We start from the raw sequence: 12,289 nt of genomic DNA, 5'->3' as shown, positions 1-12,289 counted from the left end.
CACATCAAAGATTCGTGTGCCATTCCTAAGACCCAAGGCAGCCAAATAAATAAATTTAAAAAAAGAACCACAGAGCGGCTTTAAGTAGAAATACACGACTAGGCTTGTGTTTCATAAAGATCACTCCTGCAGCATCTTTCTCTATGAGCCTCTTCTATACATTCTGGCTCACCTAGGCTTCCATATTTTTAGACCTGGGGTGTCAAGAGTAAGATGAAGTCCTAAGCGCCCAAGTTTTGGTGTAAACCAGAGTAGGGGTATTTTGGCATTCATTCATTTAACAAATATTCCCGGGGGGGTTGGTGCATAAGGGCTGTGTTAGAAGTGTAACTCAGTCTTGTCTTCCTTCTGGGAGCTCTAGGTTTGCTCCCAGCTCAGACCATGGTTACCTCTAGCCACTACTATGGGGCTGCCTCCTGTACTTCTCTTCCGCCTCTGGTTCTGCCATCTCTGACTCTCTTGAGGATTCTTCCCCTATTGCTCATACCTTCAGGGTCCCTGTATTCCATCATGGGTCTACTTCAGGGAGACGAGTTGAGCACAAGCATGGAGTGTGGAAGGGTGACAAAGCAGAGGCCACCGCCCCCATCCAGACAGATAACGCAGAGACTCTGAAGGGCCTTAAAGCACATGATGGGAGGAAGGGGCAGGGTCTGGGGGACTTTAGGAGGTGGGCTCCACAGGGGCTGGGAGAGAGGAAGGGCTCGAGGCTAACTCCCAGGTTCACCACTTGGGTGCCCGAGAGGAAGATGCTTCCAAGCACTGTGACCAGGAACCATGCAGAAGGGGCTCTGGAAATGTTCTCCGCTTTATTCCGTGAGCCAGTCCCTCCTCTGTGCTTCTCACTCCCCTGTCTCCTGAACTATGCGGCACGTCCCTTAAGGCCTGGGATGGAGCCAACTCCATGCTCTAACCCTGGTACCCAGCATGACCAACAGCTGCCAAAGAACGAACGGCCATGCTCCTGCTCCACTTCTATTCTGCTCTTCAGCACAGGTTGCAAGGGAACAATCTTCTACTGACAGTTTCTGGTCAAGGAAAATGTGGGGGGAGGGGTATACTGAGAAGTGTGTGTGCAATTGCTCAGACAGGTGCTTGTGTAAAACGCAGTCCTCAGCCTTCTTTAGACAGACCCATCTCTTGTGTTTGAGATGTTCCTGCCTGAGAAATTCGTCTAGCACAGTAGTTAGCAAGCAATTTCCCCTCATCTTTGCTTTCTGTTCTTTCTGGAAGAACTAGTCCCGTTCCCAGGGAAACAGTGGTACGGTTCTGACTGTCCTCCAACGTATTCCGTGTCAACTCCTCTGCTCGTCATGGGAGCACCCCCACCCACCCGGGAGCTGCGCCTTTTCTGTAGGTGTCTCCCAGCTGCAGCAATAGACTGCAGGGCATTCTGACACTTTTCTGAAGCTGTGTTCATTAGGTTTCCCAGCTAAGAGTTCTATTCCTCCTCCCACACTGTCAGAAAAGCTTATTTGGGGTTCAAGTTTCTTCCTCGGTGAATTAGGTTGAAGGGTGAAGGGCAGACTCCAGGACACATCACAGTACCTAAAAGAAGATGAAGAGAAAAAGACTGATTTCTCCACCTTACAGCTAGTGCACCTCTGACTCTGCATAGCAAACCAAGGGCACCTTGAGAACAACAGCCACTCTGGGGGCAGAGGTCTCTTAGGGCTCCTACAAGATCCTGTCTGATAAGCCTGCCCATCATCAACTCTCTCTGGACATCAGTGGATACTGGAAACTCAACCCTCTCTTTAGGCAACAGCCACCTGGATGCACAACTGGCCCCTCAGCACTCGGCCCTCTGCACTGGATGATACATCCCATAAATGGTTAGCCTTCTGACCAGACACATCTCCTAGTGGAGAAGCAGGTACTCCTGGTTAGTTTCATTACTTGTCAATATCACGATCTTGAGTTTTAAGTCCAGGAGCTCTAATGGTGAGATCATGTCCGCTTAATTGGATTTATACAGCAGCCTGCCAGGGAACCACATGGGGTTATTTAATACTTTTTATAATCCCTCCTGATCTCTCTCAAATCAATGCCTTCCTCAACACTGCTTCTAATCCTCACCACTTGAAACGTATAGTCCCCGTAATGAGTTCTACCTGGATCCTCCACCTCAGGCGCTTACCGGCTCCCGTTTATTCTGCAAACAGTAAACTACTTGAAACGCGGCTCCTCCTAGCTCAAGCATTCCCCAAAGCACTCTTGGAGCTCGAAGTCCACACTCACCCTGGAATCCCAGGTCCTCTATAACCTGGCTCCCCAGTTTACCAATGCAATTTTCTCTCTGAATTTGTTCTTTATTTATTTAATTGGAGGACAATTACTTTACAATATTGAGTTGGCTTCTGCCATACATCAACATGAATCAGCCATAAGTATACACATGTTCCCTCCCTCTTGAACCTCCCTCCTACCTCCCACTGCATCCCACTTCTCTAGGTTGTCACAGAACACTGGGACTGAATCTGCATCTTTGGCTTCAGTTAAGCTCCTCTCTTCTTCACACTTCTTCAAACACATCTTGAATAGCAGACATGTCAGCAAGCACAACCATTAACACGGAGCTGAGTGTCTCGAGGCCCGAATCCCGGTCTGGCCACTTGGTGACTTTCTCACCCTCCCCCATCCCACCTCTCTAGGTCAGATGTAACTGTACTAATGTTACTGAGCTATACACCTAAAAATGGTTAAAATGGTAAAGTGTATGCTCTGTACATCTTACTTCACACAAAAAAAACTACATCCAAATCACTAAGGAATAAATAATGTGCTTCTTTTTCCCTCGAAAGTCCAACCACAATACTGATTGCTATCGACACTGCTTGATGAAATTAACAACTATTGGCTGCATAAGGATAGTAATAACATTTACATTTACAGATCACTGGGCGGTCTACAAAGCCCCTTCGATGGAAACTAGTTTGATCATTTGATTCTGAAAAACTATGAGGCAAGAAAGACAGGGAATCCCTTATCTGTATTTTCCAGATGAAGAGACACAACTCTAAAGGTCTAGTGACTTAATTATGGCCAAACAGAGGGTACCAGGCGGAGTTGAGGTTCATCTAGGGCTCATGAATTTGAGACACTGCACAGGCCCTTGGTTCATCATTCACCTTGTTGGAACGATTCTCACCTTTTCTTCCCCAGGAAAAATTCCCGCAGGAGCGTATTCCAATGTGTAGGGTAGAAGAGCCCGCACCTGCATCCTAAGCCAACAGCTGCTCATCAGAACATGGAAAGGGGCAACTGGCAGTTTCTGAACTCTCTATTTAATCCGGACCTGTGGGCAGCTACTCCCACGCAAGTGTCCTTCCACACTGCCTGACCCCACGTGGCAACATTTTAGTCTGATGGCAGGACTGACAGCCGGTGCACTGAGGTGAACGGTGAGCTGGTCCATCTAAGTTGTGACTACACAGAACTTGAATTTCTTTAGAAACAATGAGAAATGATCAGAATTCCGAATGTGGAATAAGTGAACAACTCTCATGCTCTTGACAATGAACAGAAAAGTGTATTGATCACCTACAGATCACTTACAGATCAAGGATGGAAGAAGCCTTTATGTATCGAAACACACAGTCACTTCCTAAAAAGGCCTGTTTTAGCCTTGCAGGGTGGTGAAGGACAGCACTCTGTGCCCACGGAGATAGCACACATATTCAGCATTGCTGTTCTGACAAGTCACCTCCCAATTAAGCCGCTGTTGAATTAAAGGCTGAATGTGCTCTTTGCTTCCAGGAGAAACTTATTTCTAAGCACCAAAGATCTAGAAGTTTTAAAAGTCCACTGAAGAGAGCCCCATTTACATGAATACAAATATTCTCAAATACCCCCTGGAAACAGCAGGGGAGAACTCTGAAGTACCTGTACACACTCTTGCTAAATTCAACATCTTCTAAACTGTGGCAAGAGCACGGTGCGCCCTTAAAAAACTGAAAGCGAATTATTGCCACAAGAACCAGAGATTTCACTTCTCGGTACACAATCAAAAAACAAAAAAAAACTGAAAGCAAGGTCAAGAAAAGGTATTTATATATCCATGTTCACAGCACTGTTTACAATAACCAAAAGGTAGAAGCAACCCATGGGTGAATCAATCAATGGATGGATAAACAAAATATGTGGGCCACACAGTCAGAGAATTATTATTCAGCTTTAAAAAGTAAGGAAATTCTGACCCATGACACAACATGGATGAACCTAGAGGGCATGATTCTAAGTGAAATCAACCAGACACGAAAGGGTAAACAGTGTATGATTCCAGGAGGAGGTCTCTAGGGGCCTAATTCATAGTGACAGAAAGTAGAAGGGTGGTTGCCGGGAGCTAGGGGTGGGGGGAATAGAAAATTATTGTTCAATGGGTACAGAGTTTGAGTTTAATGGGTTTTGCAAGAAGAAAAGAGTTACAGAGACTGACTACACAATATGAATGTACTTAACACCACTAAACTGTACACTTTAAAATAGTCAAGATGACAAAATTAATGAAAAAAAAAAAAAAAAAAGAAACCTCTCCTCACACACACACAGCACTATAATTTTACTAAGTCCTCTGTAGTGAGGAATTCCATACCAGAGAGCAAGGATTACCACAGTCCATGAGACTCTGTGAACTGTGGATATAATTAGGCCCCACATCCATTATAACACTACAGACGTCATCATGTGTTACCAGCATCTGTTGACAGATCTCATACCCGGCATATCACTGAAACGGCAAGTGTGGAGAAGGTAGCTCACAATAGAAACAATGGCATTTTATCCTTGTCCTGTTCCAGCAGTTTGGCTCATAGGACATAAATAGAGGCCACTGCGCTGGCTGCCGCGACCTCACAGTTCAGAACTATTTTACTGCCTTGAGTGAGTTCTCTACAAAAAGTAGAAAATAGAGGATCTTCTGGATCTGTTCAGGGCCATGTCCTAATGGAAATTTCCTTCTGTTTTGTTTTTCCCTAATGTCACAACACAGCACTCAACCTACCTGAGAAAAAAAATTAATTCTCACTTTGTAGCATTATTCTGTACTAGGACCAGGACACATGTCTGTTTTTCAATAATATATTTCAAGTGTTATACAGTTTTAATAATATATTCACATAGGAACCCCAAACTTTAAAAAATTACAACAAGGAAATTATATCCCCAAATAGTGTGTATTAAAAATTATATATAATTATACATTATATGTAAAATAATTAAAAACTATGTATGCGAATATATATATTTTATATACATATATGTATATATGACAAATGACATATGTCTATATGGCTTTTGGAAACTAAAATTAACTCTGCCCTATACTATAATTTAAAAAAAATCAACAGAAACTATTGTGATTAGACTATTACTTTCAAAAATGATGGGCAGACTACCTATCATGAGAAAGAAAAGAGCAATCTTTGCAAGACTTAAAACTTAAAAAAAAATCCATGAAAAAAATGTAGTAATAAAAACCGTGGAAAACTTTTTTTAAAAAAGAAACACACTGTTAAAAATCAAAGCAACGATTTAACTTCTTTCTGACTGATGATGTGTCCATCAGCCCAGATGACACAATAATAATAAACAGTAATAATCCTCAGGCCAGGTGTTTCCCTCACAATAAATCATTTTAAAAACTGTAGAAGATCTGAAATTTTATTCTCCTCTATAGACTCAACTTCCACTTATCACTCTCATTCCACTGTTTTCAAGAAGGTAGGGACTCAGAGGGAGAATGAAATGTAGCTAAACTGGAGCTTTCAAATAAATAATTTATTAAGTGGTCTCCTTAACAGAGAAATGACAACAAAAGAAAAATCTGGATTTGAAAATATTTGGTTATTTTATAAATAACCAAAAAACCCTCTAAAATGGTTATTTGATAATCATCCAAATATGAGACCTCTCTGCTTCTGTTTGTTAGGAGTATGGGATGTGTTTCCTGCAGCCAGACACTTATTCACCAGGCACTATCAGATAATCACCCATTGTGGCCGCTACACAGAGCATTCCCATGCACACATATGGTCAAAAGACGTTATCCACTTAAAAGCAGGCCCTTAGAAGGGAAACCCACTTTGCCCCACCCCAAGAAAAACAGGGGGTGAAATAGCATAGGGCACTTTGCTTCTGCCAGGATACTGTCATCAGAAGGTTGGGCGAGCAGGTCTGCGTTGGCATCCCTGACCCGGCCAGGCTCTGCGCCCAGTCAAACGGAGGTGGGATTTAGCCTCCTGGTGAGCCGTCCCTAGAGTTCTAGCCAAGGGGATCAAGAAGAAACCTTGAAATAGTGGAATGTTCCACTGGGCCCCCAGAGAGCGCCAAAGAAGATGAGAAGGGAACTTTTAGAGCTGGCTGACTCCCTCGTCCCTGTGTGCTTACCTCAACGAACCATAAATAGAGTGTGAAATAACTATTACTTTATGGGTGAATGTCTGGTGATCATACAGCATCCCTCTCCAAGAAGCCCCAGAACATTTAATAAATGATTTCCAGTTCTTCTCTGGGGCAGCCCTGTGAAAATCGGAATGAAGCTGATGTTCATTTGACCTCTTTTATTTGGGGAGGGATTGGGGGGGGGGGCGTTACTGAACACAACGGGACCAGCAAATAACTCTGTGGCGAAGGTCACAGACTCGAGGGGTCAGGAGCGGACCTGAGACTCTTTCAGATTCTGGTCTAAGGCAGGTTAAAACTGAAACGCCCGCACTGTTCTTCCCTTAACATTTTTCGTTTTGTAACTCGTGTGACACACGCGCGCACCCACGCACACGCGCGCGCGCACCCACGACGCCCAGTTCCGTGACCGTCCCTGGACTTTATCTCTTCTCTCCCGGGGCACCCGGGCTTCTAGGACACGGGACCACACAGCCCTCCATCAAGTGCCCTCCCGCTAGTCCACCCGGTCGGCGGCGACCCCCCGGGTAAGGGGACACACGGGTCGAGCCCGCAGACGGTGAGCACGCGACCCTGGCTGACCTTCCTCTGCTGCTTCTCCCAGGCGGGGTCGAGGAGCAGGTCGCGGTCCCACTCCTCCTCCTGGATCATGTACTCGTCATCCTCGTAGACATAGTTGTACTGCACACCAGGCTCGATCTGGTTCATGGCGCTCGGTGGTCGCGGCGGCGGCGCGGCGCGCAGGGTCGGACGGGCGGGCGGGCGGAGACGCGGCGGAGCCGGCTAGGCGCGGGCGGCGGGCAGGCGGGCGCGGGGTGACCTTCGCTCGGTCCTCTCGGGGCGGTACGCTGGGCGCTGGGTCGCGGGCGAAGCACCAGCTCGGGCTCCGAGCGGCTGCCGCGCCGCTTAATACCCGCGCCGCCCGTCACGTGGCCGCGCGGCCGCGCCCCCGCCCCGCCTGGGCCTCCGCCCGTGCCCGCCCGTGCCGCTCCGAGCACGTGCTGGCTGGCGGCGGGGCCGGGCGACTCGGGTCCGCACGCCGGGTGCTACCCCAAACCTGCCCCACGGCGAGCTGAGTCCACCGGCACCATCTACCCTGAGGCTTATGGAGCGGCAAGACTTGCCGGCGCACAGGTGGGTTACCCTGGTGCTTGGGTGTTCAGGGATCAAAAGAGGGACACACATGGCTTGGGTCCCTTACCACCTCCCCCCAACCCCACCCCACACCCCGGCACATCTGTGTTGTCCAGCGTATTCACGTTTTCCATGTGTTCCCACATATTCATAGATTACACACACACCCCCCTAAAAAGTAAAGTTCAGAAGCTACAGATTCCCTTTTCTTCTTATTTTCCTCCCTTGACCTTACCTGGGGAAATCAAGGCAAAGGACTTGGACCAACTGTGTTAAAAACTCAGGAACCAAACCAAAGGCAGAAAGTGTCTGCTCTCACCTGCCAGTCATAAATTTGAAACAACTGACAATAGAGGACAAGCAGCCAGCTTCATGTTACATGTTCATCTCCCCCTGATGTGTTGCACTTAAGCCTTTTCATCCCTATGGTCCTGGCTAGCTGTTTCCTGTCCGGACCTTGTGCCCCTGTAGGAACCAAGATGAGGTCCCTTGAAGAGGAGGTTGTGTTAGGCCTTAGGAATCCAGAGGGCGACTAACAGGCAAGGCACTTGCGTCCTGCAACTCATGTCCAAAGTGAATAAAAGTTGCCCACAGGCTACATAACTGTGGTTCAGGGCTACTAACTTGTTGACAGGTTTCAAGCTGAAAGTATGCCTGGATTTATCATCGTTCCTTAGAATTTTTTCCATCACATAGTTTTATTGTTTTGAGCTTTAAGGCAATGGCACCCCACTCCAGTACTCTTGCCTGGAAAATCCCGTGGACGGAGGAGCCTGGTAGGCTGCAGTCCATGGGCTCCCTAACAGTCAGATAGGACTGAGCGACTTCACTTTCACTTTTCACTTTCGTGCATTGGAGAAGGAAATGGCAACCCACTCCAGTGTTCTTGCCTGGAGAATCCCAGGGACGGGGGAGCCTGGTGGGCTGCCGTCTATGGGGTCACACAGAGTCGGACACGACTGAGGCGACTTAGCAGCAGCAGTTCTGCCAAAAGGCTTTGACAAATTCGCAAATACATCATGCTAACATTTTTAAACAACATGTCCACTAAATGTTTGTTTTTAAACAACACGTCCACTAAAATATGAACTCTGGGAGGCCAGGGATTCAGTCTCATTCATGGCTGTAATCCCCAGAAATTAGAAATATGTCTACCATATACCACTCACTAGGTGCACAAGTGTTTGCTGATGAAATAAGTATCCTTAGAAACAGTGACTGAACTAATTTGCTGGGGTTTAAATTTAAAATTTTAGTTTTGGATTAAAATCATAATCTCTCAACAAGTTTATGAGTAAATTTTAACTATTAGAAATAGGACCAACAACTACAAAAACTGTTTATATTAGGCCTTGAAAATTGTGGGAACCTCAGGTTCCAGATGAGAGCTATTAAAAGACATCAGATTTACAATCCTGCCTGAAACCACTGAAATCTGAGGGGAAATATATTAAGCAAAGCATTTTAAGACACTGACCATCATGCAACAAAGGATAATGATCCTTGAGAGGCAGAAAACAAATGGCATGTGTATTATGATTGTCCCAGATTATCACCTGGAAAAAGATTCCAAGATGTATTATAAAGGGAATGCAGGTATAACTCAGTGGTCTTCCTGAACTGTGAGTTCAGAGAGACCAATGCAGCTAGAATTTGCAAGGCCAGTTGCAAAAGAGGAGACGGCTGCAAAGAGAGAGAACCCTGGAGACTTGCCGAGAGTCTCCTTGAGTCTGATCAGTGAATGCATGGGAGAAAAACATTTGAGGTCAGGAAAGAAGCACCCAAAAAGATTAGAAAGAAGGATGGTTAGAATTTAGAGAAGTCTAGGAATAGTTTTCATTTCCATTAACTAGAAGGGAAAACCTTATAATTCACCGAGTATCAGATGGAGTATTCAGAAGTGAGGGTTTGGGAAAGAGGCTTTAGGCTTAAACTAAATGATGCATACTGGTTGTTGTTCAGTCGCTCATTCATGTCTGACTCTTTGTGACCCCATGGACTGCAGCACACCAGGCTTCCCTGTCCCTCACCATCTCTCGGAGTTTGCTCAAACTCATGTCCGTTGAGTAAGTGATGCCATCCAACTATCTCATCCTCTTTTGTCCCCTTCTTCTCCTGCCTTTGATCTTTCCCAGCATCAGGGGTCTTTTTCAATGAGTCACCTCTTTGCATCAGGTGGCCAAAGTATTGGAGCTTCAGCATCAGTCCTTCCAAAGAATATTCAGGGTATATTTCCTTCAGGATTGACTGGTTTGATCTCCCTGCAGTCCAAGGGACTCTCAAGTTTTTCTCCAACAGCACAGTTCAAAAGCATCAATTCTTTGGCACTCAGCCTTCTTTAGGGTCCAACTTTCACATCAGTACATGACTACTAGAAAAACCGTAGCTATGACTATATGGACCTTTGTCGGCAAAGTAATATAATGTCTATGCTTTTTAATATGCTGTCTAGGTTTGTCATAGCTAGATGTATTGGTGCTACTTGAAAAAGCTCCAAAGCAAGATCTGAAAGAATCAAACTGTTTCCAAGTCACATAATTGCATCCCAGAAGAAAACTTAAAAATACACATAGGAAAACAAAATTGTTCAACACTTACCAAAGTAAAAATTGCAGTTTCTGGCACATATCAAATATTACCAAGTATGAAATGAAACAGGAATATATGATCCATAATCAGATCAGATCAGTCGCTCAGTCATGTCCAACTCTTTGCGACCCCATGAATCACAGCATGCCAGGCCTCCCTGTCCATCACCAACTCCCGGAGTTCACTGAGACTCACGTCCATCGAGTCAGTGATGCCATCCAGCCATCTCATCCTCTGTCGTCCCCTTCTCCTCTTGCCCCCAATCCCTCCCAGCATCAGAGTCTTTTCCAATGAGTCAACTGTTCGAATAAGGTGGCCAAAGTACTGGAGTTTCAGCTTTAGCATCATTCCTTCCAAAGAAATCCCAGGGCTGATCTGCTTCAGAATGGACGGGTTGGATCTCCCTGCAGTCCAAGGGACTCTCAAGAGTCTTCTCCAACACCACAGTTCAAAAGCATCAATTCTTCGGCACTCAGCCTTCTTCACAGTCCAACTCTCACATCCATACATGACCACAGGAAAAACCATAGCCTTGACTAGATGAACCTTTGTTGGAAAAGTAATGTCTCTGCTTTTGAATATGCTATCTAGGTTGGTCATAACTTTCCTTCCAAGGAATAAGCGTCTTTTAATTTCATGGCTGCAGTCACCATCTGCAGTGATTTTGGAGCCCAGAAAAATAAAGTCTGACACTGTTTCCCCATCTATTTCCCATGAAGTGATGGGACCAGATGCCATGATCTTCATTCTCTGAATGTTGAGCTTTAAGCCAACTTTTTCACTCTCCACTTTCACTTTCATCAAGAGGCTTTTGAGTTCCTCTTCACTTTCTGCCATAAGGGTGGTGTCATCTGCATATCTGAGGTTATTGATATTTCTCCTGGAAATCTTGACTCCAACTTGTACTTCCTCCAGTCCAGCGTTTCTCATGATGTACTCTGCATATAAGTTAAATAAACAGGGTGACAATATACAGCCTTGACATACTCCTTTTTCTGTTTGGAACCAGTCTGTTGTTCCATGTCCAGTTCTAACTGTTGCTTCCTGACCTGCATACAAATTTCTCAAGAGGCAGATCAGGTGGTCTGGTATTCCCATCTCTTGAAGAATTTTCCACAGTTTATTGTGATCCACACAGTCAAAGGCTTTGGCATAGTCAATAAAGCAGAAATAGATGTTTTTCTGGAACTCTCTTGCTTTTTCCATGATCCAGCGGATGTTGGCAATTTATCTCTGGTTCCTCTGCCTTTTCTAAAACCAGCTTGAACATCAGGAAGTTCACGGTTCACATATTGCTGAAGCCTGGCTTGGAGAATTTTGAGCGTTACTTTACTAGTGTGTGAGATGAGTGCAATTGTGTGGTAGTTTGAGCATTCTTTGGCATTGCCTTTCTTTGGGATTGGAATGAAAACTGACCTTTTCCAGTCCTGTGGCCACTGCTGAGTTTTCCAAATTTGCTGGCATATTGAGTGCAGCACTTTCACAGCATCATCTTTCAGGATTTGGAATAGCTCAACTGGAATTCCATCACCTCCACTAGCTTTGTTCGTAGTGATGCTTTCTAAGGCCCACTTGACTTCACATTCCAGGAAATCTTCCATGTCTCTGCATAGCATGTTCAATCTTTCCTCTAGCTTCCTGAGTACATGGAATACAGTAATAGGTGCTTCTAGTGTTCTTTTCTACTAACTCTATCATGTGTCAATTTTGGATCAGTTTTAATTGATTGTTCTCATTATGGATCTCCTCCTGCCCCCAATCCCTCCCAGCATCAGAGTCTTTTCCAGTGAGTCAACTCTTCGCGTGAGTTGGCCAAAGTACTGGAGTTTCAGCTTTAGCATCAGTCCTTCCAAAGAAATCCCAGGGCTGATCTCCTTTATGATGGACTGGTTGGATCTCCTTGCAGTCCAAGGGACTGTCAAGAGTCTTCTCCAACACCACAGTTCAAAAGCATCAATTCTTTGGTGCTCAGCTTTCTTCACAGTCCAACTCTCACATCCATACATGACCACTGGAAAAACAATAGCCTTGACTAGATGGAGCTTTGTTGTAAAAGTAATGTCTCTGCTTTTGAATATGCTATCTAGGTTGGTCATAACTTTCCTTCCAAGGAGTAAGCGTTTTTTAATTTCATGGCTGCAATCACCATCTGCAGTGATTTTGG

At 45.3% G+C, this 12,289-nt stretch overlaps 1 protein-coding gene and 1 long non-coding RNA gene across 2 annotated transcripts in view; one reads left to right on the top strand and one right to left on the bottom strand.

The window, feature by feature from the left end:
- The window catches only part of ACTN2 (actinin alpha 2), a 75,982-nt gene extending 68,724 nt beyond the window's left edge, over nucleotides 1-7,258 (bottom strand). The window contains exon 1 of the mRNA XM_055588952.1: nucleotides 6,985-7,258. Coding sequence (XP_055444927.1) covers nucleotides 6,985-7,110 — 126 coding nt within the window. The 5' untranslated portion in view covers nucleotides 7,111-7,258. The remainder of the gene's footprint in view (nucleotides 1-6,984) is intronic.
- An 18-nt stretch (nucleotides 7,259-7,276) lies between these two features.
- The window catches only part of LOC129658059 (uncharacterized), a 53,729-nt gene continuing 48,716 nt past the window's right edge, over nucleotides 7,277-12,289 (top strand). The window contains exon 1 of the long non-coding RNA XR_008717251.1: nucleotides 7,277-7,536. This is a non-coding gene — a long non-coding RNA (uncharacterized LOC129658059). The remainder of the gene's footprint in view (nucleotides 7,537-12,289) is intronic.

The sequence above is a fragment of the Bubalus kerabau genome, chromosome 1 (assembly GCF_029407905.1).
Source record: "Bubalus kerabau isolate K-KA32 ecotype Philippines breed swamp buffalo chromosome 1, PCC_UOA_SB_1v2, whole genome shotgun sequence".
Classification (NCBI taxonomy): domain Eukaryota; kingdom Metazoa; phylum Chordata; class Mammalia; order Artiodactyla; family Bovidae; genus Bubalus; species Bubalus kerabau.
This window is presented reverse-complemented; position numbering and strand designations above follow the sequence as displayed.